Source organism: Salvelinus alpinus, chromosome 4, assembly GCF_045679555.1.
Source record: "Salvelinus alpinus chromosome 4, SLU_Salpinus.1, whole genome shotgun sequence".
NCBI lineage: Eukaryota > Metazoa > Chordata > Actinopteri > Salmoniformes > Salmonidae > Salvelinus > Salvelinus alpinus.
The window spans coordinates 45573800-45601457 of record NC_092089.1 but is presented as its reverse complement, the minus strand read 5'-3'; the positions used below and the strand labels follow the sequence as shown (position 1 = coordinate 45601457).

At 41.7% G+C, this 27658-nt stretch overlaps 1 protein-coding gene across 1 annotated transcript; it reads right to left on the bottom strand.

The window, feature by feature from the left end:
• Positions 1-1807: 1807 nt before the first annotated feature.
• On the bottom strand, positions 1808-26188 carry lingo4b (leucine rich repeat and Ig domain containing 4b). The gene is made up of 3 exons (XM_071397478.1): positions 25646-26188; positions 5177-5293; positions 1808-5050 (listed from the first exon to the last, which is right to left on the bottom strand). The coding sequence occupies exon 3, from the start codon at positions 5036-5038 to the stop codon at positions 3203-3205; it is 1836 nt and encodes a 611-aa protein (XP_071253579.1). The 5' UTR covers positions 5039-5050; positions 5177-5293; positions 25646-26188; the 3' UTR covers positions 1808-3202.
• Positions 26189-27658: the final 1470 nt, after the last annotated feature.

Here is a 27658-nt window from a genome sequence, read left to right as displayed (position 1 = left end):
TGATGTTAAATGCTGAGCTGTAGTCGATGAACAGCATTCTTACATAGGTATTCCTCTTGTCCAGATGGGTTAGGACAGTGTGCAGTGTGATTGCGATTGCGTCGTCTGTGGCTCTATTGGGGCGGTAAGCAAATTGGAGTTGGTCTAGGGTGTCAGGTAGGGTGGAGGTGATATGGTCCTTGACTAGTCTCTCAAAGCACTTCATGATGATGGAAGTGAGTGCTACGGGGCGATAGTCATTTAGCTCAGTTACCTTCGCTTTCTTGGGAACAGGAACAATGGTGGCCCTCTTGAAGCATGTGGGAACAGCAGACTGGGATAAGGATTGACTGAATATGTCCATAAACACACCAGCTGGTCTGAGACACTAAAGAAGAGCATTCACAGCAACTCCGGAGTAATAGATATTTAGACACTTTTAGCAAAATACTATATTTACATAATACAGAGATCATTTGGCATCTGTTATTTTAGATATAGGCTACTGTATCTGCAGCATATGCCATACTTCAACCCATTGCCTAGATTAATTAGTCATTGTCACCTATAACTACATTTTATTTCCCTTCTTATAAAATCCAATCAGTAGGAGTTCCACAAAATGATTTCCCAAGAAACGGTGACCCAGCACCTTTGTATAATTAATACAAAATAAAATATGTTTGGTAAGTGTAATGGATGAGACTTGAGAGTCTTTAACCATGGCGTTTTAGCACCACTCAGTGGCCAGCATCAGGCCAGATAAGGGGAACACAAAGCATCATGGTTATTTTATCACCTGGAATTCAGACAAAAGGGCCCCAATTCAATCAACTATAGGTAAAGAAAAACCGCACTGTGGGTTCATTAAAGGTGAACATGTTAGAACTGACACACCTGACACGTTCTTTCTCTTGTGGGCATATCTGTGTAGAGGTGCAATAATACTGTAGACCTGTACTGTAAACCATGAGACCTACTTGAGAGTATATATTTCTTTGGCAGCCTGTTGTAAACCTAAATAGATTTATACCTACAAAAATAATGATTTCCTGTCCTCGCTGTCTTTAACATAGGGAGCATTGGCTTATGACGCTACAGTAAAACCTTTGGATTCCATTCCATGAGAGGAAATAGTTGCATTAAAACAGATAATATGACAGGCCAGGCCTTGGGTTAGCAGCCACCAGACAGACCTATATAACAGATTGAGACATGCAGAGGTAATCCAAAAGGGTTTAAATCTCTGCTCATGCACGTGATTATCATTTTTTCTAGATTATTCTGGGCAAGGGCAAGAGAGAGAAAATTATTTGCTTTCCACAGAATCCACTTAGAGCTGGTGGGCTTCATATCCGTCTGGACGGGAAATTGTCAGTGGATCGTGGATCTCCTGAGGTTGACCTTCATCCTGTCACCTTCAACTGAACTAATGAGACAATATACAGCAAAACCCTAATTTACTATTTCCCCCTTTCCCATCAGAAAATTAAGACTAACAAGGAAGGGTAACAGACAAACACAGCTCTATCAAATAACCATCTGCGTTTGCGCTGAGGCGATGAAACAAATCTGTTTATTTTCTCTGCTCTATTCGATTGAAGTGGTGTGACAACTGAGTCAAAACATTGTTAATAATCTCATACTGTGTCTTATGCAGGGAAGGATGTCTCTCTCATAGCAATTCTTTAACAATGTACTGTATAGTCATTTAAAATAGAGCCCAACTCAGAACCACTGAGATTTGTATGTTGTAGCAGACTGAAAAGTAGTTTGTCATTTCATAAAACGCTATGGGATATTGCTGAATCAATCCATGGCAATAAGGCAGGTTAAAGAGGTTTTTAATCATTTCATAATGCAAAAAGATTACATTTTACAAATAAGATAGCAAAACAACAGACTTAACTATAGATGTGTACATCATTTACATTGTTTTGGAATTTTGGTTTGTGTGTACCTACACAACAAGTGTACATGAAAGAAGAGTGGCATATTTGAGTGGCACTAATCCACAGGACTAGATACAGCCATAAAGTAACCTAGAGCATGGAAATGTCCATGACCTACATTTGACATTGAATTTCACAAGGTACTGTTCGCCATTACAGTTCATCATTGTTTCTTGAATGGCGAGTGAGATTACTCAGGCACATATTTTCAATACCCTGTGATCGATAAACATTCAGGAAAAATAAACAGTGTGAGGTTACATGAATGTTAAACAGTTATATTATCATTGAAGCATTGTTGCTGATTACAATATCTTACCAAATGATACAGTAAGAAATTCCACTGATATAAAAAGGAAATGACTTGCAATTTTTTTTCTTGAATTCTTTGTATTTGATGTGTGCAAACTATCTTACTTTGTTATAAAAAAGAAAATGGAAATAGGTTTTAAAGCTTAAAAGATTGTTTATAATATGACATGGAATTGGATACATTCTCATGTACAGATTAGAATTTCATCACCCGCTGGACACTGTCATATTCCGATAACTAAATAATACTCCTGTCCTCAAAACAACATGAATTTTCGTTAACTAGAGGCTAGTCAAAAAGTGAGCCATGATATGTTACTGTACAGTGAAACTGATTTATCTACCGTATTTGAATATAGCCTAGTACAATATTCTATACATCTATTATAACTATATAACTACAGTCATGTGTTTGCATATTATTATAGTTTCATAGAGCCTTAAGCAAATGGTGAGTATGCAGTCTCTGAATGGATCCTCTGTGTATAAGCATAAATAGTTATCCTCAGGTCAGAGGGCAATTCTTGCTTGACCTGTATTGGCAAGTTGACACATGATATCCACACTTACTATATATCTGTATATCAGATCCACCAAGCACACCTGATATGAGTGAAATGAACCTTGACACTTTAAGAGCATTCCTTATACACATGAACATGTATAATATTTCATATCATCATGTTCGATTTGTAGCACTGTAATTGTAATGTTGAATAAATACTGACACCATTTAAAAAAAATTACAACAGAGTTTAAATAAACCGGCTTCTAGACAACCACTGTTCATTATTTTCTTCTCCAAGATATTTAGGATGATATGTCATCAGATATGTATAATTTCCATATGTTAAGGGTGCACTGAGGATCTAGCTTTCTGAAGGCAGGCAGTGTCCCTGTAGAGCCTTCACCCTCAGGGAGTGACAGTCAATGTGTCCCAAGTCCTCTCCCACATAACCTTAGATAAGCTTCATGGTGAACTTGCCAGCGTCACCTCCACCCCCTCCTCCTCCTCCTACCCCCATTGAGGTACGGGGCACATAGTCGATGGTGGCTGTGTGTTTGATTTGCCCCTTGCTCTGGCTCCAGAAGAACATGAAGACGAAGCAGATAGCCACTGAGCTGAGGAAGGACAGGAAGCCCATGGTGGTGGCGATGATCAGTGTCTTGGCATCAAATGGGTACTGATTGGCCACCTGGGCAGAGGAGTTGGCAGTAGGGGCATGTGAGGACTCTATCCAGCCTTCGTTGGTGAAAAAGGGCGTGGTGCGGTTACGTGGGAAACCCTTCACATAGAGGCTGACGTACAGGCTGTCGTTGCCAGCTGCATTGCCCGCTGTGCACCGGTATGTGCCGCTGTCCTGAACCTGGGCATAGCGTACCTCTAGAGTTCCATTGGACAACACCCTGATGCGCCCCGTAGTGGAGAGCGGAATCCGCTGGGCTGACAACCAGGTAAAGGAGGGCATTGGGTCACCGTCCGCCTTGCAGGAGAAGAGCACTGTAGTGCCCTCCTCCACCCTAACCTCCTGGGACCTGCGGTCTACAATTCGGGCCTGCCGGCAGGTGAATAGTCTCGGGAGCTCTTTCTCTGAGAAGTCCCGGAATTCCCGCTCTCGCACCATGTCCGGGGTGGAGCAGGTGGGTTGGCGGCCGTCAAAGTTTAGGCGCTGTCGCCGGCGGACCACCCAGAGCAGTCGGCAGTCGCAGGCCAGGGGGTTCCCATCTAGCCGCAGGACCTGCAGATTCCCCACCGAGTGGAAGGCACTCTCCTCCAGTGTGCTGAGCTGGTTGGATGTCACGTTGAGCAGACGGAAGTAAGCCAGCCCCCTGAAGGCCCCTGGCTCGATGCGGAGCAAGTTGCCCCCAGCTAGGTGCAGTTCCTGCAGCCGCAACAAGTCCCCCAGCAGGTTACCCTGGATGGCTGTGATGGGGTTGTAGGACAGGTCCAGGTAGCCAAGGTAGACCAGGTGGCGCAGCACCTGGTATGGGACAGCACTGAGATTGCAGCTGCTGATGACCAGCGAGGTGAGGTTGAGGCCAATCAGGCTGTTGCTGGCCAGGGTGTCCAGCAAGGGCCAGTGGGAGATGATGAGGCTGCGCAGTCGATGCAGGCGGCGGAAGGCATTGTTGGGCAGCGCCGAAATGGTGAGGCGGAACATGCGCAGCCGAGTCAGGCTCTGGAGCTGGGACAGTGCCTCGGTGGGGATGGAGGTCAGGTTGCTGCGGTCCAGATTGAGCTCCTGCAGGTTCTGCAGGCCGGTAAAGGCCCGCTGGGAGATGAACACCAGGTCATTCTCCCCAGCCTCCAGCTGGTGCAGGCTCACCAACTCACGGAAGGTGTAGTCCAGAAAGACTAGGATCTCGTTCTCACTCAGGTCCAGGAAGCGCAGGCTGGGCAGTCCGGAGAAGACCCCCACAGAGATGATCTTGAGGCGGTTGCTCCTAATGCACAGGGTCTTGAGGTTCTGCAGGCCCTGGAAAGCCTCCACATCAATCATGGCGATGACATTGTCACTAATGTCCAGATCCTCTAGCTGGGTCAATCCAAAGAACTGCCGACGACCCAGTGTCTTCAGCTTGTTACGAGATAAGTTCATGTGCTGGGTGCCACTAGCGAAGCCCTGAGACACAGAAGTCAGCTGTTTGTCAGAGCAGTTCACTTCTAAAGTCTCAAGCCGACACACACACCTGGCAGGGCAAGGCCAGGGGAAGTCCCCTGCTGACACACCCAATAATCCACACTGGAGCAAGATGCTCCATGCCCCCCATCGGACAACAGACTCCACAAACATCTTGCCTCCTGCCTAAAAAGGGAAACAAAAAGGACACAAGTTATGAACCGATAGCTAAAGAACAGTTATGCTTACTTGCAATGCCATAACAATAAAACAAAGGTATGAATATATTTTAGTATTTGTTAAGGAACTTACCGATTTACTATGAGGATGCAGGTTTTCATTACCAGTGGTGGTCAAGTTGGGATCAGACTTGAGTTAAGTCTTCTATAAGAGATGATGTTCTGTAAAAAACATGTCCTTGCAAATGGCCTAGAGAGACAAGAGACAGGAATGAATCTTCCCCCTCCCAAAAAAACATAAGCAAGGATTCTTTGTAGCATTTGTAAATCATGGATTGCAAATGCTATATTTATGGACAAAGCATGAGTTTCCAACATTTTGAGATAAACCTAACAAAGTGGTGAATTTGAGCGTGGAATCAAGACAATACATTTTTTTTAAATTAACGTCAGAGCATAATTAGGGTACTATTTAGAGCAGATTTCATAGTTACTATCGACCTACATCTCTGTTTAATACAGATAGCATCTCTACTAATTGATTACCAAATAATACATCCTTTACCACTTGCACTCTGCACCTTATATCCTCAGTCTAAGCTGCAGGCTAAAAGGTAGTGGTACGGTAATGAAACATACGCCCATGACTGTGCCCCATCTTGATCTGCACAAAAAAATCCTCATTAGTGCATCCAGACCTATGCTCACTGATTCTAAAAACCCTGATGAAGGCCAGTTCGGATGGGAGCTGTGCCCCCTGGCCAGACATCTGGATTAGGCAGGCTATCTGGGGAAGGGCCAGTGACACGTGACATGTGACGGCAGATGTGCACACGTAAGCTATACAGGACCAAGTTGAGAAGGTCGAGTAGGGAATAGTCAAACATTCCCATGGAGGCAGATCATACATACCCCAAGAAACAAAAAGGTTTTGTCGTACTGTGCAGCCTCGTTTTCAATTAATTAAGCAGGACAAGAAATTAGGGAACATTTTCCACTACACTGTATTAAAAGGGATAGTTCAAGATTTTAGTAATTAAGCAGTTTCTTCTATTTACCCAGAGTCAGATGAACTCATGAATACAATGCTAGCAGCTACTGTAGACTTCCAGTCATTGCACTAACGCTAGTAAGCAATAGCTCCAGAAACTACCTTTGACTTCCTTTAAACTGCACACAGACACATACATTTTTTCATTTGACTCTGGGTAAGTAGAAAAAAAGGCTTAATTGACAAAATCTCGAACTATCCTTTTAAGTACAAATATATAAAATATAATATGACATACATTTCAGCAACATCTGTGATTCAACTACGGTACAATCAGATTTTGGGAATGCTTTTAAAAAGTTTTAATCCTGATGACGACTAAAGCACTTACTCTTATACCGACAAAAAAATGGCAAAAACATTAGTCGTAACTGCAACTACATGTAGATCTACAGTAGCCCTCATAAACACCAAAGGGCAAAATCTAAATCGACAACATTAAAAGCAGTGGTGTAAAGTACTTAAGTAAAAATAAAGTGCTACTTGAGTAGTTTTTGGGGGTATCTGTACTTTACTTTTTATATTTTTGACTACTTATACTTCACTACATTCCTTAAGAAAGTATTGTACTTTTTACTCCATACATTTTCCCTGACACCCAAAAAACTATGAAATAACACATATGGAATCATGTAGTAAGTATAAAAAGTTGTTGAACAAATCAAAATCTATTTATATTTGAGATAATTCAAAGTAGCCACCCTATGCCTTGATGACAGCTTTGCACACTCTTGGCATTCTCTCAACCAGCGTCATGAGGTAGCCACCTGGAATGCATTTCATTTAACAAGTGTGCCTTGTTAAAAGGTAATTTGTGGAATTTCTTTCCTTTTTAATGCGTTTGAGCCAATTAGTTATGTTGTGACAAGCTAGGGGTAGTATACAGAAGATAGCCCTATTTGGTAAAAGACCAAGTCCATATTATGGCAAGAACAGCTCAAATAAGCAAAGAGAAACGACAGTCCATCATTACTTGAGGACATGGTCAGTCAATTCAGAACATTTATTCAAGTGCAGTTGCAAAAACCATCAAGCGCTATGATAAAACTGGCTCTCATAAGGACCGCCACAGGAAAGGAAACCCCAGAGTTACCTCTGCTGCAGAGGATAAGATCATTAGAGTTACCAGCCTCAGAAATTGAAGCCCGAATAAATGCTTCAGAGTTCAAGTAACACATCCCAACATCAACTGTTCAAAGGAGACTGCGTGAAATCAGGCCGTCATGGTTGAATTGCTGCAAAGAAACCACTACTAAAAAGGACACCAATAATAAGAAGAGACTTACTTGGGCCAAGAAACACAAGTAATGGACATTAGACCAGTGGAAATCTGTCCTTTGGTCTGTGTCCAAATTTGAGATTTTTGGTTCCAACCACTAATTGATTACCAAATAATACATCCTTTACCACTTTTACTCTGCACCTTATATCCTCAGTCTAAGTTGCAGGCTAAAAGGGATTGGTACGGTAACAAAACATACGCCCATGACTGTGCCCCATCTTGATCTAAACAAAAAAATCTGCAGTGTCTTTGTGAGAGAAAGAGTAGGTGAATGGATGATCTCTGCATGTGTGGTTCCCACCATGAAGCATGGAGAAGGTGTGATGGTGTGGGGTTGCTTTGCTGGTGACATTGTCTGTGATTTATTCAGATTAAGGCACACTTAACTAGCATGGCTACCACAGCATTCTGCAGTGATACGCCATCCCAACTGGTTTGCTCTTAGTGGGACTATCATTTGTTTTTCAACAGGACAATGGCCCAACACACCTCCAGGCTGTGTAAGGGCTATTTGACCAAGAAGGCGAGTGATTGAACAGTGTATCAGATGATCTGGCCTCCACAATCACCCAACCTCAACCCAATTGAGATGGTTTGGGATGAGTTGGACTGCAGAATTAAGGAAAAGCAGGCAACAAGTGCTCAGCATATGTCAAGACTGCTGGAAAAGCATTCCATGTGAAGCTGGTTGAGAGAATGCCAAGAGTGTGCAAAGCTGTCATCAAGGCAAAGGGTGTCTACTTTGAAGAATCTAAAATACATAATATATTTTGATTTGTTTTTGGTTAGTACATGATTTCATACAGTATGTGTTATTTCATAGTTTTGATGTCTTCACTATTATTCTACAATGTAGTAAATAGTACAAATAAAGAAAACCCCTTGAATAAGTAGGTGTGTCCAAACTTTTGACTGGTACTGTATGTCCATGCATACACCATGAAGTTAGATTGCAGTCAATGGTCATGACCTAGGGGTCACAAAGAGACCTGACCCCGTCTGTCAAATTAGACAGGGTCAGGAATCTAGATTCCACAGTTACACGGTATCATATTCCTCTGTATTTATTCTAAGTACATTCTAACAAGTAAAAATAGTATTCAATTTCAACTATTGTTCCGGTTGAAATAGTTGTTGTTGAGGAAGCTGCTGAATGAAGTCTGTCCTGGGTGGTAAGGGTATTGGGTTTGTTTTGTTTTCAGCTGGACAGTTGATGGCAAAATGCCTGATTGGCCAATATGATGCTGCCGTTAACCTTTTGCATAACACAAAAACCCAGCTGTCCAAACCTGTGCAGCGGCCAGCTCTTATCTAACAGACAACCACAACGCTAAATGCAAACAATATCAAAGCCAACCTGATGTAACATCCACTCAGACAATCCCATGGCAGATCCAGAAACCAAGTTTGGTGTTTGGGTTGGTCCCCACTGTTGCTTAATTCTTTCAAACATTTGGACTTTCCCACTCAGCTCTCCCCCATCATCACACAAAACTCATCAAGTCCGCTCAGCTGTCATCGTGTTACATCAAACTGTGGACAGATGTCAGAACATTCTGGGTGTCAAAACAGTGACCTTGCCTAGCTACAAAATCCCCATTACTGACTCCATGGAATCACTTTAGGTAACCAACACACTCAGCACTGTGGCTCATAAGCCGCCTCCTCATTTTGACATGACCCACAGCAGAAACGGAGCAAAACAACAACCCCAAACTAAGTTTGATCTGTTTTTTATGTGATTCATTGTTTTTAAGGGATATCTGCTCTGCAGCCTGCCTAGTATTTCCCAAAGCCTTTGGTCTTTCCTACTTCAAGACATATTTTTCCCAATCAGTACTGGCAGGAACACTTAAGAGATTATAGGCAAAAAGACCCAATTGAACCGGTGCATGATGTCTAGCTGGGGGCTGCTTTGGATGGGCCACGAGAAGTCTTATGTTCATTCATTGTATTGAAGTCTGTCCTCAAAACAGACACCCTGGCAGACCTTTCCTCCCCTCCCCACATTGGTCACTCTCTAAATCGCCATGGGGTTAGAAAGAGAATGCACAGTGTAAGCCAGGCTACACTTTGACACTTGCCTAAGTGCTATTCTTAGACCAATTAAGATGGCTGAAATGAAACAACAGCCCGGACCTGGGGGCCCGGGTGTGTTACACTCTGTTGAAAGTGTCTCTGTGTGTATATCTGTATGTTTTTATATGCTGGAAAGACATTGTTTATTGCTCCTGGCACCTGCCACAGTGTACCAGCCCCTGTGATATGCACCAGAGTTCTACAAGCGTGTATTAAAAGGTTTGTGAGCAGAACAGCTGCTAGGCTGAGGGGGAGAGAATAGCAGTGCTCTTCAGAATGCCAGATTCTTTTTCCATTGGGTCTGCCAGGAAAAGGAGAAAGGGCTCGTAAACAACCTCAAGTCAAGCGAGCCATTTCTGATTCAATCACTTTAAAACATTTTGTAAAGACATTGTATACCTCAATAATATTGCGGTGTGTGTGTGTGTGCGAGTGTGTGTAGACCTACGTTAGATAGATTGTGTATTTGCATTACAGTAAGCATGTAGGGAAGCCATAAAGAAGAGTATGTTTGTCTGGCTGTAAGCTTGCAACTGTGACAAATATGATTATATTAACTGTGTGACACTGTGCCCACATTTGCAATTGCATTTGTTTCATCTGTATTTAATGTGTTTTATACAAATGCTTTTTGTGTGTATCTGCAACTTCAATGTCTGTGGGTTTTGGAGAGTTTCTGGTCTTTGTATGGTGGAATGTGTGTTTATGCGTCGGTATGCTTAGGGTTAGGCGTTATGCATTTTGTGTGTGTTTGTGTGTGTGTGTGTGTGTATATATATATATACACGGATGTGTGTGTGCGCTCTGAATATGTTTGTATTTACACTCTCACTCTGTCTCCCAGCCAGAGGCAGAATTGGGTCACTGTGACAGCCCACTTAAATAAATCTGGTTCCAGAGACAGTGTTCTGTCGTGTTGCAGGGTGCACTATATTATAATTCTTTATCAAGGCAGTCAGTTAAGTCACTGCCCTGCACAAAATGTACTGTCTGCAAAATTAATAATAGCACAAATAAATTAAAAAAGTTAATTGGTTTCAGTGTAGCACAGATGTGACATGCCAAATGAGGTCGTTTTAGTTAATAGCATTGACGGATTGAATCCATCGAGGTACAATGAGAGAAAGAACCATGTCTGACAGGAGGAGATGGATGGTAAACAAGGATTCCAGCAAGCACGCTTCATCAAAAGGTGCTTGATTCTTCAGGTGGACTTCAGCGGTCAGGAAACGTTCTGCCTATGGGGAATATACCAAGAATAAATAACAGCAGCCAATTTTACAATTTGTGGATTATATTGGGCCTCTGTTACAAGGTATCCTTTAGGCTACACTTTCATTAGAAAGTCCTTCCATTTTCAGCATACCCGCTCTGCTTTCACTATTCCAAAACAGCTTTGAGAGGACAAAGAGATCAACCTCTTGAAAGAGAGCCACAACAGTTTGTTACGGGTTGCATTTTTCACAGAAAAGCAACTACACTACATAATCCTCCACACACACACCACTGGACAGGTGGAGCTTTTTCCCTTTGGCACACTTACCTGGTTGCTTGCTAATCTGATCAGAGCCATCCACAATCCTAACTTGATACCAATAAAGGTAACCTGCTATGGTGGTGCTAAAGCTATAGTGTGGGTCAAATCATGTGGCATGGTAATAAAACGCACATACTGTACTCTCTGGGTACAGCACATACTGGGGTTGTTCTCTCATCTAATAAAGGTGATAACCGCGGTTGAGTCTGAAAGAATACATCATCAAATAAAGGCTCCAGAAACACAGAGTCCATTTCCTTGTGACCTCAGAGTAAGTATGCAGGTTTTTGTTCCAACCATGCTTCATTTTGCTCAAATAGATTGGTTGGCAAATTAACAATGAGGTTTTATTATTATGCTGTGATGTTGTGTTTACATCATTGATTAGTTTAGTAAGTCCTCTGATATGCAGAAACACTACAGAATTTAGTTGAACATAATCAAATTTAAAGGTGGAATGAAAACATGCGTAAACATTAGTCCTAGTCCTTTAGCACCTCTCTCATAACCACTGCAATGATGAAAATACGTAATTTGTTGGTTTGACATGAGCCCAAGTGTATTGCCATTTAAATAGTCATATTGTGACTTTAATTATGTATGCATAATGTTTATGAACAATCGTTCCAAATGGGTATTGTTTGAGGCTAATGATATGGCATAAAAAAAAGAGAACGACAGAAACAATCCTTTGAAACGGTCAACCCAGGACAGAGTTGGTGTGAACAGAATACATTATCCTCCATCAACCATTTTCCATCCTAGAAATTAGGAATAAGCTCTGGCTTTGATTTCTGGTCAAACAGATGGAAAAGGGGTCTTAGAAAACAACAAGCAGAAAGTCTTAAAAGGTATTAGAAATAAAAAAAAAATTTAAGGATTTGCCTTGTGTAAGTTTAAGAAATATTGCCTAGTGTCTTGTCATTCTGTTACCAAAAACCCACATATCTTTAAGATATTTTCAAATGTCTCTCCCGCATGAAGAGGGAGGATTATGAAAGTTCACAGAAGTAACAAGTAAAGGTAGACCAACCAGTTAGTTCATGTTTTTACTGATAACAATTTGGTTCATGATTTATTAAGTGATTATTCTGTTACCAAATCGGGGAAAAAATAATAACCAAAAAATCTGTAACAGACTGACTGCAACTGAATGGCTACAATGGGAATTCATAGTAGTCAGAAACCTGTTGGGTTACCTGCTCCTGTCCTCCCTTCCACTGGCATACTGTTATGTTCAGCTCATAACTGTTTTCTTTCTGTCACGTGGTGGTCAAAGCAAGAGTTTGAAAACAGTCTGGATAACCCACCTCTTACTGACATCTACCCATGTGCCCCCTCTCTTTCCATTTAGTGTAACCAACCCCCCCCCCCCCCCACACACACACACACACACACACACACACACACACACACACTGAGCACTGGCCTACACCGGACGTCCATGGATGTTGAAAAGTAGTTGAAATTTGGTCAGCCCAAATCTGAACTAATCATAGACGTCTGTTTCACAAGTTTGGACAGCACAGTACAGTAAAAGACAGAAAATTAGAGGTCAGTGCAATATAGTAATGTACAGTAGAGTTCAGTACAGTAGAGCACACTAGAGTAGAGTACAATATAATTTACTCTATTGTACTGTACTGAAATGTACTGAACTGTACTGTACTCTAATGTCGTGTGCTGCACTGTGATGTCTAAACTTGTGACATCTATGATTGGTACAGATTTGGTCTAGTTCATAGTGATGTATTGTGGGTATAAGCCCAGCTAGCACATAATGTTCTGAAAACAATATGTTTCTTAGAGCTTGGTGAGAGTGTGGTTGTCCATTGTGAATGTTCTCAAATTGTTCTTTCCATAAAAACCACAAGAAAACGTTAGTAACGTTAGAGAATGTTATTTAAAAACATACACATTCCGTTCTCAGCATCAACAAGATTCTGTCTATCCTCTATCTTGTTAAGTGTGTTCAGGTGTATTGGCCATGCCCGTTTATTGGCCAGATCTTTGTGAGTGCATCTTGGAGTGCTTGTTTCCTTTGAAATGGAGTCTGTTTGAATAGACTAAAATGAACAGTTTTGTATGCATAAAAAAACATGTCATGCTACCTCCATCCTGGTGGCCCAGTGGACTAATTCTATGAAAAAATAACAGAAGATTATATGTTCTATCTGTGCTTGGAGTTCAAAAAAGTAACCCAAAATAAGATAGCAGTTTATTAAAAGTCTTATTGAAAAATTCAGTGAAAGTTTTAAAGAAGTTATTCAAGAACCTCCAAATTAACTATAATCTCCATTCACAGAGCTTTAGTAAAACCTCCCAGGAAAGTTTACAGGGTACCAGAGTAAAACATTCTCAGAACCTCCCTGTAACCTAAAATACATTTTTGGGTTACAGGGAGGCCGAAATGTTCACGTCTGTTCACAGAACGTAAAAAAAAAAGTTACGTTTTACCGGTCAGGAAAAACATGGCTTCATTCTAACAACCAATGTGAAACCAAAAACTTCCAAGGAACCAAATGTGCTAGCTGGAAAGGCCCCAAATATTTGAGGGTCATATGGATGCATTGACTGGCGAGAATGCAGGAGTTGTTTATCGATAGCACTGAAATCATATTTGTCATTTTTTTTAACTTTAGTTTATTTAGTAAATATTTTATTAACTTTATTTCTTGTCACGGCATTGTTGGTTAAGAACTTGTAAGTAAGCATTTCACGGTAAGGTCTACTTTACCTGTTGTATTCGGCGCATGTGACAAATAAAATTTGATTTTAAATAAAAGTTCCCAGAAATGTTTCATACGCACAAAATCTTATTTCTCTGAAATTTTGTGCACAAATTTGTTTACATCCCTGTTAGTGAGAGTTTCTCCTTTGCCAACTTAATCCATCCACCTGACCGGTGTGGCAAATCAAGAAGCTAATTAAATAGCATTGTCCAGAGCACAGGTGCACATTGTGCTGGGGACAATAAAAGGCAACTTTAAATGTGCGGTTTTGTCACACAACACAATGTCACAGATGTCTCAGGTTTTGAGGGAGCGTGCAATTGGCATGCTGACTGCAGGAATGTCCACCAAAGCTGTTGCCAGAGAATTGAATGTTAATTTCTCTACCAAAAGCCACCTCTAACATTATTTTTGAGAATTTGGAAGTACGTTCAACCAACCTGACAACCGTAGACCACGTGTATGACGTCGTGTGGGCGAGCAGTTTGCTGATGTCAACGGTGTGAATAGAGTGCCCCATGGTGGCGATGGGGTTATGGTATGGGCAGGCATAAGCTACGGACAATGAAAACGATTGCATTTTATCAATGGCAATTTCAATCCTGAGGCCAAATGTCATGCCATTCATCCGCAGCCATCACCTCATGTTTCAGCATTATAATGCACTGTCCCATGTCGCAAGGATCTGTACACAATTCCTGGAAGCTGAAAATGTCCCAGTTCTTCCATGGCCTGCATACTCAGCAGACATGTCACCCATTGAGCATGTTTGGGATGCTCTGGATTGACATTTACAACAGCGTGTTCCAGTTTCCGCCAATAACCAGCAACTTCGCACAGCCATTGAAGAGGAGTGGAACAACAGGCCACAATCAACAACCTGATCAACTCTATGTGAAGGCGATGTTGCGCTGCATGAGGCAAATGGTGGTCACACCAGATACTAACTGGTTTTCTGATCCACACCCCTATCTTTTTTTTAAGGTATCTGTGACCAACAAATGCATATCTGTATTCCAAGTCATGTGAAATCCATAGATTAGGGCCCAATGAATTTATTTCAATTGACTGATTTCCTTAAATTCCTTGAAATAGTTGCATATTGTGTTTATATTTTTGTTCATACGTATATATTTAATCTCTGATGTTTATTGAAAACAAATACATTTGCAGAATGAGAACTTGTCCTTCAAATACGTTACAGTGGTTGGTTAGCTAGCTAGCACATTTTTGCCATATTAGCATTGACATGAAATCAGTCAAAACACCTCAAAATAAGACATGGTATCAAGAACAACATAAAACTAGCTGAAACAACTCCCCACATGGCAGTTTCTTATCATTATTGCTAGCTATCTGGCCATCCAGAATCACAACAACACACTGCCTTCTGCCCCATTAAAGCGTTTGATTTGTTTTTGTGACGTCTGCTAACCCGTCTATAGTACAGATCAGGGACCCATGATGTCATTCTGTTACCATGTGTTAATTCACTTCACTGTAGTTCAATAACCAAAATATATATAGTTTTTTTCAAACTCAAGGACGGTTCTGACTTAGGTATTTGTAGTTGTCCACATATTCTAGGTGTCTGGTTAGACTGTAAACTCTCCTTCCAGACTCACATCAAACATCTCCAATCCAAAGTTAAATCTAGAATTGGCTTCCTATTTCGCAACAAAGCATCCTTCACTCATGCTGCCAAACATACCCTCGTAAAACTGACCATCCTACCGATCCTCGACTTCGGCAATGTCATTTTCAAAATAGCCTCCAATACCCAACTCAATAAATTGGATGCAGTCTATCACAGCGCCATCCGTTTTGTCACCAAAGCCCCATATACTACACACCACTGCGACCTGTACGCTCTCGTTGGCTGGCCCTCGCTTCATACTAGTCGCCAATCCCACTGGCTCCAGGTCATCTACAAGACCCTGCTAGGTAAAGTCCCCCCTTATCTCAGCTCGCTGGTCACCATAGCAGCACCCACCTGTAGCACGCGCTCCAGCAGGTATATCTCTCTTGTCACCCCCAAAACCAATTCCTCCATTGGCCGCCTCTCCTTCCAGTTCTCTGCTGCCAATGACTGGAACGAACTACAAAAATCTCTGAAACACTTCTCCCTCACTAGCTTTAAGCACCAGCTGTCAGAGCAGCTCACAGATTACTGCACCTGTACATAGCCCATCTATAATTTAGCCCAAACAACTACTGCTTCCCCTACTGTCTTTATTTAGCTCCTTTGCACCCCATTATTTCTACTTTGCACATTCTTCCACTGCAAATCTACCATTCCAGTGTTTTACTTGCTATATTGTGTTTACTTCGCCACCATGGCCTTTTTTTTGCCTTTACCTCCCTTATCTCACCTCATTTGCTCACATTGTATATAGACTGTGTGTTTGTTTTACTCCATGTGTAACTCTGTGTTGTTGTATGTGTCGAACTGCTTTGCTTTATCTTGGCCAGGTCGCAATTGTAAATGAGAACTTGTTCTCAACTTGCCTACCTGGTTAAATAAAGGGGAAATTAAAAAAAATCTAAATAAAATAAAATACACTACATGACCAAAAGTATGTGGACACCTGCTCATCGAACATCTCTTTCCAAAATCATGGGGTTTAATATGGAGTTGGTCCCCCCTTTGTTGCTATAACAGCCTCCACTCTTCTGGGAAGGCTTTCCACTAGATGCTTCGGGGACATGCTTCCATTCAGCCACAACAGCATTAATGAGGTCGGGAACTGATGTTGGCCGATTAGGCCAGGCTCACAATCGGTGTTCCAATTCATCCCAAAGGTGTTCGATGGGGTTGATGTCACGGCTCTGTGCAGGCCAGTCAAGTTCTTCAAAACCGATCTCGACGGAGGGATCACGTGACCCCTGAACGAGATGGCCGCATGAACTAGGAGCTCCGCACAAGTAGTTTCCAATTCCTAATCTTACCTCCACTTCAAGTTTAAACTCATTTAGCTTTAGTCAAAAAGTCATGGCGGCTACAAAAGGCGACACTACAGGTGCCATTTTTACCCGGACTCGAGCACTAGCGACGGAAAAAGCCTCCAAGAAGCAGCTAGCTTCAGAAAAAGCTAGCGCCATTAGCCAGGAGCAAGAGGACCCGTTCCCCCCCGAGGCCCAACGAAGGCCAACCTCGCACTCTGTCGAAGACATCTTTTCTGAGCTGAGATCCCAACGTACAGAACTCAACACTAAACTAGATGCCATTAACGCTCAGCTCAGTGCGATAGGGGGCAAGGTGACAATCCTGGAAAATGCTTTGCCTGACATAAACAACAAGATAACCATAAACGCGGGGCGCCTGGACGAGGCAGAGGGGCGAATCCTATCCACGGAAAACTTATTGACAGACGCCATGGAAACAATAGCATATGCTAAAAAAAAAATAGAGCAGCTGGAAGAGAAAACAGAGGACCTGGAAAACAGGGGGCGAAGGAATAATTGTGTTCTATTAAATCTGGGCGAAAAAGAAGAGGGAAACATGCCACTGATCCGCTACCTGCAAGACAAACTTCCCGAGTGGCTCCACCTGTCCACCGACAGACCCATAGAACTCGAGAGAGCTCACCGAGCACTGAGGCCCCCACCAGCAGCCAGACAACCACCGCGCCCAATCACCATACGTTTCTTGAGATTCACCGACAAGGAACGAGTCCTACAGGCGGCGAAAACCAACACCATTACAGTGGGAAACGCCAAACTCATCTTACTCCAGGACCTGTCAGCTGGAATACGCCGAAAGCGCCGAGAGTTTGACGAGGTGAAGAAATGCTCCATTGACCGAGGCATCTTTAGGGGATTCAAATACCCAAACGAGCTCAGGATTCTTTACCAAGGAGCCCTGCGACACTTCAAAACTCCCGAAGAGGCAAAACGTTTTTTGAAAGACAACCCCGGTCAATGAGAAATGGACCAATGACTAAATGCGATTACTATTATTACTAAAGGAGGTAAGACAACATATAGCCGATATCCAAAGACCCACCCGCCCTGCTAAATGTCATTATAGCCGTCTAATCTATATTTATGTTCCTTTAGCTGAGAGGGATAGGCTCCATATTATAACCTAGGCCTACAATATGTAGGCTGGGCTATTGATTTTATTTTCTCCCATTTTTAATGTGGTCTGGACGGGGGCTACGTTGTCATTTACCCAATGCGGGGCGGAGAGGATGAGGCATTTCTTTGGTGGGGAGGGGGAGACGTTGTGCGTTGCTAACTGTTCCCGTTTTTTTTGTTGTTGTTGTTGGAACACAGAATTGTGACTGAGCGGGGAGGTAATAGATCCAACGGGATATGTCGAGTTGTTTGGGAACTCGGCAGGGGTGTTCAGAGACTGTTATTTTATGTAAACCATTTATTTTCCTTTTATGTGAACGCAGCTGTAACTACTATCCACCTTTACCCAGAGATGACTTGCACTAAAGTTCGATTACTGTTCGATGACGATGACTAGTACCTTAAATCTATTGACATGGAACTGCCATGGTCTAGGTCATGCAATAAAACGGAAAAAGATACTATGTGCTCTAAAAAAGGAAAAAGCAGACATCGCGCTATTGCAAGAGACACACCTCTGTGATGCTGAACATGCCAAACTCCGCAGAGCTTGGGTGGGACAGGTGTATTTCTCATCTTTCAAATCCAACAGTAGAGGCACAGCCATACTTATCCATAAGAATGTTCCATTCATAATTGACAAAAACATATCTGATCCGGAGGGGAGATTTATTTTGATAACTGGGTCACTGTATGGGCAACCAATTACTCTCTTAAACATATACGCCCCTAACACAGATACTCCTGCTTTTATGTCGAAAATGATAACCCTGTTCAATGAGCATTGTGTTTCCTTTGGAGTGTTGGCCGGAGATTTTAAATGTACCCTGAACCCAACCCTAGACAAATCATCTCAAGTCCCCACCACAAATCCTAGATCTGCAAAGATGTTGAACTCTCTTACTAAAGAGATGGGACTGATAGATATCTGGAGAGAGACTAATAGCTCATCTATGGACTATACATACTACTCTAATGTCCATAACACCTACTCCCGTATAGATTACATTTTTTATCCCAAAGAGTTTCATAAATTCAGCCACGTGTAGAATCGGACCCATAGCGCTTTCGGATCACGCCTTTGTCCACCTCCGCTTTGACCTCTGCAAAAACATCCCGAGGTCAAAGAGCTGGAAATTCAACACCTCCATGCTATCAAACGAAGCATTCCATACATTGGTAACTACATGGATAGACAACTACACACAAGACAACAAAGATTCTCCTGTTTCTCCAGCCACAATGTGGGACGCTGCTAAAGCCACACTAAGAGGTCATCTAATTGCATATGCTTCCTCTAAGAAAAAAGCAATGGAAGCACACAGGCTAGATCTGGAGAGGGAGCTGGAACGCTGTGAAAAAGTACATAAACAATCCACAGACAGCACCTCCTGAAGTCAACTTAAAGCAGCCAAAGCCAAACTGAATTTGGACTATACTCGGGAGATTAAAAAAAAAGTTTTTACTAAACAGAAATACCATGAGTATAGCAATAGGCCTAGTAGATTGCTTGCTTATCAATTAAAAAAAGAGCAGTCAGAGCGTACAATTATGGCTATCCGAACAGCAGAGGACGAGGTCACATATGACCCAAAAAAGATCAATTTAACTTTTCATGATTTTTACTGCAAACTATATACCTCTGAGAGAAAACACACGGAAGCAGAACTCCACTCCTTCCTAGAGGGAATCTCGCTACCTAAACTATCAGAGACTGACCAAGAAGATCTCAACTCCCCCTTCACTCCTGAGGAGATCCTGGAGGCAATTACCTCCATGCCACCTAACAAGTCCCCAGGCCCAGATGGATTCCCCAGAGAGTTCTACAAAGCTTTTTGGCCCCAGCTTAGCCCTATTTTCATGCCAATGCTGGAGGATTTTTGCAAAAACGGAGTTCTCCCAGACTCAATGCGCACAGCTCGCATTACAGTGTTGCTCAAAAAAGACAAGGACCCCCTATCCTGCTCCTCCTTCCGGCCCATAAGCTTGTTGGATTTCGACTACAAAATAATTACCAAATTGCTGGCCAAAAGACTAAACACTCTTCTTCCCAAAATAATAAAAGCGGACCAAACTGGATTTATTAGAGACAGATACTCTTCTGATAACATTCGCCGTCTTTTTGATATTATTGATCAAGTAAACGCACAGAAGACCCCTGTCCTGCTGGCTTCACTGGATGCTGAGAAGGCGTTCGACAGGATGGAGTGGAGCTTTTTGTTCTCAGTCTTAGAAAAGTTCAATATGGGCCCAAACTTTATTAAATGGATCAAATCACTATACTCTCATCCAAATGCCATGGTGACTACTAACGGACTGAACTCTGACAGATTCCCTTTGGGACGGGGCACAAGACAAGGGTGCTCGCTATCCCCCCTGCTCTACTTGTTGGGGGCGGAGCCTCTGGCAGAGTTGATAAGGAGCAATTCAAGTATTACAGGTGTTCCTGCAGGCGGCCTGCAGCACAAGATTTCGCTTTACGCGGATGATGTCTTGCTCTACATATCCAACCCTGAGAAATCCCTTCCTCCCATTTTAGACACAATTGCTCAGTATGGCACGTTTTCAGGTTATAAGATAAATTTTAACAAATCCACTGTCTGCCCTCTCAATATTACACTCACCAGTTCTATGAAGACACTATGCCCATTCCAATGGAAGACACAGGGGTTTCAATACCTTGGGATATTCATAACACCAGATCTGAATAGGCTTTTCAAGGAGAATTATCTTCCACTCCTGGATCGAATCAAAAACAACCTCCAAACCTGGATCTCCCTCCCAATTAGCTTAGTAGGAAGAATTAATGTAATCCGTATGAACATCCTCCCTAGACTGAACTATTTATTTCAGATGCTCCCATGCTATCTCCCAGCTTCCTTTTTCAAAACAATTAACCAAAGCATCACCAAATTTATATGGGGCAATAAAAAACCTAGGATCAAGCTCTCCACTCTATCGAAACCTGAATCTAAGGGCGGTCTTGCCCTTCCCTCCCTTCAATTGTACTACTGGTCTGCCCAAATCCGCAACATGCTAACATGGATCACAAACAGACAAGAGTCAACGTGGATCCAGATAGAAGTCCAATCCTGTGGTTCATTGCCACTAAGCTCAACTATATTCATTAATAACTTTAGTGAAGTGGGCAACATAGCCAAAACATTTGTGATTTACAGCACCCTACTAGCGTGGAGGGACTGTAAGAAATACCTGGGCATCTCCTCCCAAATATGCTCTCACTCGCCTATAGTAGGCAACCCAGACTTGCCAAAAGCCCTGAGGGATGCCAACTTTAATCTTTGGCATACTCTAGGAATCAGGACCTTTTCAGACCTATTTCATCAGAAGACCACTACACTGAAATCCTTTCAAGAGCTCTGCAGTGAATTCAATGTGCCAAGATCCCATTTTTTTAAATATCTTCAAATTAGACATGTCATCTCCTCATTTACTTCCAAGAGGAGGTTTAGAACTCAGTTGAACGAAGTTGAAACCCTTCTTGTCACAGCACAATCCATTAAAGGCAAAATATCCTATATCTATAGACTCCTTTCTGAGAAAGGAGGCTCCTCCTTTACTCCTTTGAAAATAATCTGGGAAAAGGACCTTGGTCTGACTATCAGTGATGAGTTATGGGCGGAGGTTTGCGACAGGGTATACTGCTCCTCTACTAATGTAAAAATGAAAGAATCGAATTACAAATTTTTGTACAAATTTTATTACACTCCCTTGAGACTCCATAAAATGAAAACAGACATTTCTCCTAACTGTAAAAGATGTACCTCTGAAAGTGGAACCTATATGCATGTATTTTGGAGCTGTAGAGAGATTGCCAGATTTTGGCAATCTATACATACTGCTGCACAGAAAATACTAGATGTACAGTTTGATATGACCCCGTGTCTCTATCTTCTTAATGCCCAGCAGGACTTTGTTCTTGATCCTGACAGAGAAAATTTGCTCATGACCATTACATACTTTGCTAAGAAATGTATCCTTCTATTGTGGGCCTCTAGTACCTCTCCTACATTTAAAATGTGGATTGACCAGATTGTTGACTTTCTCCCTCTTGAAAAGCTCACTTATGACCTCCACAAGAGACAGCCCAAGTTTGATAGACTCTGGTCTCCACTACTCCACTATATCTCAAATTGGACAGAGTGAATGGGGGGATCGGGGAGGTGAGCAGATGCGTGTTGTGTAAGGTGCTGTAAAATCTAAAAACTAATCATTGGCTCGTCATCTCAGCTAAGGCTGGAAATAGCAAATAAGAACCTTGATAGTGCTGCTGCAAGTTCTACATTTTAAATTTTGTTATAATTATTATTTGTGTGTATGTGTGTATGTATGTATATGTAGGTATGTATATATGTATATATATATATATATAACATTTTTTTATTTTTTATTATTATTATTATTTTTATTTTTTTTAAGTCTGTCACATCTGTAAATGTGGAATGTGTTTGGTTGGTTGTTTGAAAACTTAATAAAACTTTAAATTGAAAAAAAAAAACGATCTCGACAAACCATTTCTGTATGGACCTCGCTTTGTGCACAGGGGCATTGTCATGCTGAAACAGGAAAGGGCCTTCCCCAAACTGTTGCCACAAAGTTGGAAGCACAGAAGCATCTAGAATGTAATTGTATGCTGTAGCGTTAAGAGTTCCCTTCACTAGAACTAAGGGGCCTAGCCCGAAACATGAAAAACAGCCCCAGACCATTATTCTTCCTCCACCAATCTTTACAGTTGGAACTATGCATTGGGGCAGGTAGCGTTCTCTTGGCATCTGCCAAACCCAGATTCATCCGTCGGACTGGCTGGTGAAGCGTGATTCATCACTCCAGAGAACGCGTTTCCACTGCTCCAGAGTGAAATGGCGGCAAGCTTTACACCACTCCAGGCAACACTTGACATTGCGCATGGTGATCTTAAGCTTGTGTGCAGCTTCTCGCCCATAGAAACCCATTTCATGAAGCCTCCGGCAAACAGTTATTGTACTAACGTTGCTTTCAGGGGCAGTTTGAAACTCGGTAGTGGGTGTTGCAACTGAGGACAGGCGATTTCTACTCACTACGCGCTTCAGCACTTAGCGGTCCCGTTTTTAGAGCTTGTGTGCCCTACCACTTTGCGGCTGAACCATTGTTGATCCTAGACGTTTCTAATTCCCAAAACAAGCACTTACATTTGACCGGGGTAGCTCTAGCAGGGCAGAAATTTGACAAACTGACCTGTTGTAAAGGTGGCATCCTATGACGGTACCACGTTGAAAGTCACTGAGCTCTTCAGTAAGGCCATTCTACTGCCAATGTTTGTCTATGGAGATTGCACGGCTGTGTGCTCGATGTTATACATCTGTCAGCAACGGGTGTGGCTGAAATAGCCAAATCCAACAAATTTTAAGGGGTGTCTACATACTTTTGTATATACAGCATATCATAGCTGACACCCCATTATTTCTGCAGACATCTTTTAAACTTAATTCAGAGTAATTTTTGGACAACGTGGTAACATAAAACACTGATGGAGATTTCACTGTCATTCTGTTACCAAACTTTACATCTGCACTGTTCTTCGAGTAAATATATTTTTGTAAAATGTTCTGGGGGAAAAAAAGTAGTCCTTGTCCATAGAGTTATATGGTTTGTTTAACTTTGAAATCAATGTTTTTTGTTTGGCATACTATTAAAGTGTCATCTCACCACCATTATTTCACTGTGGAATTGCCTTGATGTTAATCCCCTGGACTATCAGAGTCAAATTGGAGCAGAATGGATGAAAGTGTGCAGGGATCTGTGGCGCATTTTTCCAGGTTCAAAGGGCAAGGCCATGCGGGTAGAGGGATCACACTCCCACTATAAAAATGGGCATATCTTTTTTTATAAATTGGGGCCAGATCTTAAAGGTGCTATATGCAGAAATCGTTCTGCCATTTCCTGGTTGCTAAAATTCTAATAATTTTAGTTTATGTGACAAAACAAGCAATGTATAGAGAATTATTGTACCATCTAAACCTCTGTGAAATATCTTTCCAGTAACCAAAAATATTGTGTTTTCAGCTTTTTGAAGCTGGTATACAAAACCGAAAGTAAAAGACGCAAAAACTAAACTTAATGACTGGGAAACATAGAAATAACCCACATAGAACATATCTACCGCTTCTTAGACTTCCTTTCAATGAGAATAATAGATCTATAACCCACATTTCTATGTGAATTTGGTCAGGTCGCCCAAAATGTTACGTATTGCATCTTTAACGATTATATTTATAAATATATATGTATTTTTTAGTGCCGTACTAGTTAGTGCAATACTAACAAGTAATTGTTCAAATATATCTTTAACGCAAAATAATGATTAATGCTTGATGGAGTCACAGCTGCCCAGCAACAAAATAATGCATCTTAATTGTATGCATCTAATGACTCCCATATGGCTCCATGACACATCTTAAAAGATATGGCCGTTTTTATAGTGGGAGTGTGACTCCGTTACCGCGTGACCTTGCCCCAATCCTTTTAGCTAAGCCTACTATTAAGGGCTGCAGATGAAGCTAAAAGCTGCAGCTGAGCAACCCGTCAAAATATATTCTCATTCCTGGATTGTTGGGACTGTATAAGCAGCCCTGCCTCACAGAACTTTGAAATGAAGAACAAGTACATTCGAAATATTGGCTTTACACTTCGGTAACGATGACCAAGCAAAACAAAGAAGGCACTGATGAAAAATACTTTCTTGCTTGACCCAGATCAGGTCTTGTTAATAATTAAGTCAGGATAAATCAGTCCCCTAACAAGGAGACTGAAATACTTCCTGTGCATAAAGCACCTCCTGATTAAAGTGCCTATTTGGCCAGTCACCAAAACGTACTCTTTGGCACTCAGCTTTGCCAGTTGCACTTCATTGTTGTGATATTCACCTTCTCTCTGGCTAGGGGGGGGGAAAGCATTATTTTTTTCTACAGGCTGGATAACATTATTGTATCTTTCTCTCTCCCTTGATGAATTATAATTTAAATGTTCATTTTAGTTTATCAGGCTGCAGATGAAAATCAATTATGAAATTGAAAATATATCATAAACATCTAGTTATCTAATTATACGTTTTAAAGGATATTTATATGATTGGCTCATCCAACTTATTCTAAATGATAAGAACATTTACCATGCTCAATCAGGATTGCTTTAAATGTTTTTAAAAAATGGTCACCACCGGAAAAATTTAGCATCATGCATACACTTACATCTGAAGATAAATCAAGTAGTCTAGCCTTTCCTTCTTTGACGATATAGCCTAGCCAACCCAGGTACTGTGTTTATGTATATTTATTTATATTCTGTTTGTGTTCCTTCCATATTAGGTTGTGGACCTGTTCAAATGTTGAGTCAAAGGAACAAAATGGAAATGACAGTCACCATTTTGGCACTTATTGTGGGATTAAAGTCGAAAGCCATGTCAAGAACTCGTTTGAGGAGGTCTCTGTCCAGAAGCCCACGTTGACCATAAAACTATTACATGGGGTCTGAATTAGGCTGACCCATAAATCAATCGACGCCAAAGGGCGACAACACAAGTCCGCTCCTAGACGACTGTCCTGCTTGAGTTTCCAGAAACAAACAAGTAACGTTATGATGTAATTCACAATATGTACAAAATATTGTTGCCCACAGGTGCTTAGTTCATATTATTGACAAGTAGCCTACAATGCAGATTGGTAAATCAGTAGCCTAGTTTATGAACTGTCTAATATAAAAACACAATTGCAAAATGAATTAGGGTTAGGGTTACACAATTTAAAATGTACAATGAAAATTGTATACAATGAACGAAAACTCACCAACTAATGACTTCAATGAAACGTTGATAGTAAAACATTTCCATATTTTACGCACAACTCCAAACGTTCGGGTTCCTTCTCGCCTAAGCTTTTCGTTCGGTTGCTGGTTGATTTATCATGTTTTACAAGACTTTAAAACATATGCCTTGAGACCTCGCACAATTTAATTCGTCCTCCTTCATTAATTTCTTCTGACTACTGCACCACCCTCGGGGAGTAGTAGGATAATTACGCTACGGAAAATAATTTAGGTCGACTACTTTATTCTCTTCTGACGCTATCGAAAGCCCGCCTTCTTGCCCCTGCTCGTGCTCTTCTGCGTGGTAGTGATGCTCGAGTCGCAATCGCATCCCACAGAAACATTTCATAATTACCTCAAGCAAACTGGAGGAAAGTAGCCTATAGGTGTGAATCAACGAACCAGTAAACTACATGAATGAAACACTTGTCCATGAGGACAGAGAGCAACGACCAAGTGTGCAACAACGGGTTCATGGTAGGCTACCATAGATGTGCGAATATGGTGGCGAAATCCCTGAGCTCTCAGCATTCTGACAGCATTTGTGATTTTATCCACTAGACTGATTGAGTTCTGGAAATGATCCAGGACAGTACATTACTATCGTGCTGTGTAGGCCAATATTTGGGAATGATGGGCAAATGTGCACGCTGGTCAGCCAAATCTTTTGACTTGGGCAAGAAATATAGAGAAATAAAAAACTATAGGGCAATCACAGACTAAATTCATCCCCTTCGGGGTTAGGTTGGAGAGTCCATGCCTCAAAGTGTGCATACACATGCATGCAATCATTCGTGGATTTGCCCCAATAATCCTCACAAAACATGATTTGATATTTTAATTGGTACAAAAACATGTTGGTATGGTTGATTCTAACCTGACATTGAGCATTCCCTTTAGGTTATACAAGAGATTTGTGTTCAAGAAGAATTCTGGCGAGCACCTTATCAAGTGTGGCCAACCTGACAATACCCTGTGAACTCCCCATCAGTGGGATTCGGGCAAACTACTCTGGGTTTTGTTTTAATCTAACACTGTGACTGTTTCTCAGAAAGATGCCAGATGGGAGCCAAGGCCCAACATCTAGCCCGCTAGTAAATGGTAGATTTGGGCTCAACCTCACGTTCCATTTTAAAGAATCCCCACGTTCCATTTTAAAGAATCCCCATCAGTTTGCCTGGTGTTCTCTGATTGGAGCAGGGCAGCCTTGCGGTTCCTCTCTATGGAGCATAACATGGAGCATCTGCCAGCCGGTATGTTCCTGATGAGGAGGAAAAGGAAAAGAGGAAAAGTGCGTCTGAAACTGAGGCAGGTGCAGAAGGTTATTGCGTTTAACAACACTCAACACATGGCCATGTTAATTTGGAGAAACTGCCCGAGGCCTTGTCAAAGTTCGTTTTGAACAGATGATATCCCTACAAGCTCTCACATTCTCACGTCAGAATTAGACATTCATCCATGTTTCTCAGATGTGTTTAAGGTTAAGTTTATGCATCAACTCCACATTTTTAAGGTCATGTTTAAGGTCAGGCATGAACTCCGATAGGTTAAGGTAAGGGTTAAGGTTTGGGATAGGCTTAAAACAAAAATATAGAAAACAACTTTCTATCACTGGATTCAAACATGCAACTTTTGGAATTAGAGGCAGATGCTTGAACTTAACATCGCTCACTGTTGCCCCTAGTGGCTGGTTTCCGCGTCATCTCCTGACATCCTCGGACATGGATGGACGTCAGAACACTGACTTGTATCACAGGTGACCTGCCTGCGATATCCAGCATTCAGATAGAATGGGATTGATATAAAAAAAATGTATTAGAGGTACATTATGTCTTGATTGTACAGGAGTCTCACACTCTCCACATGACATTCTGTTACAGTGTTGTTCACTCAGGTGCATTAGTTGGCATTGGTTGCTTTGCCGACATAATGTAGCTGACAGTCACTCAATTCATTTTAATGACCAGTATGGTACATTTGCTGTAGTGATCGTG

Bases quoted from the DNA above. Each gene is read 5' to 3' on its own strand.
- lingo4b (XM_071397478.1), bottom strand. From the start codon at position 5,038: ATGTTTGTGGAGTCTGTTGTCCGATGGGGGGCATGGAGCATCTTGCTC.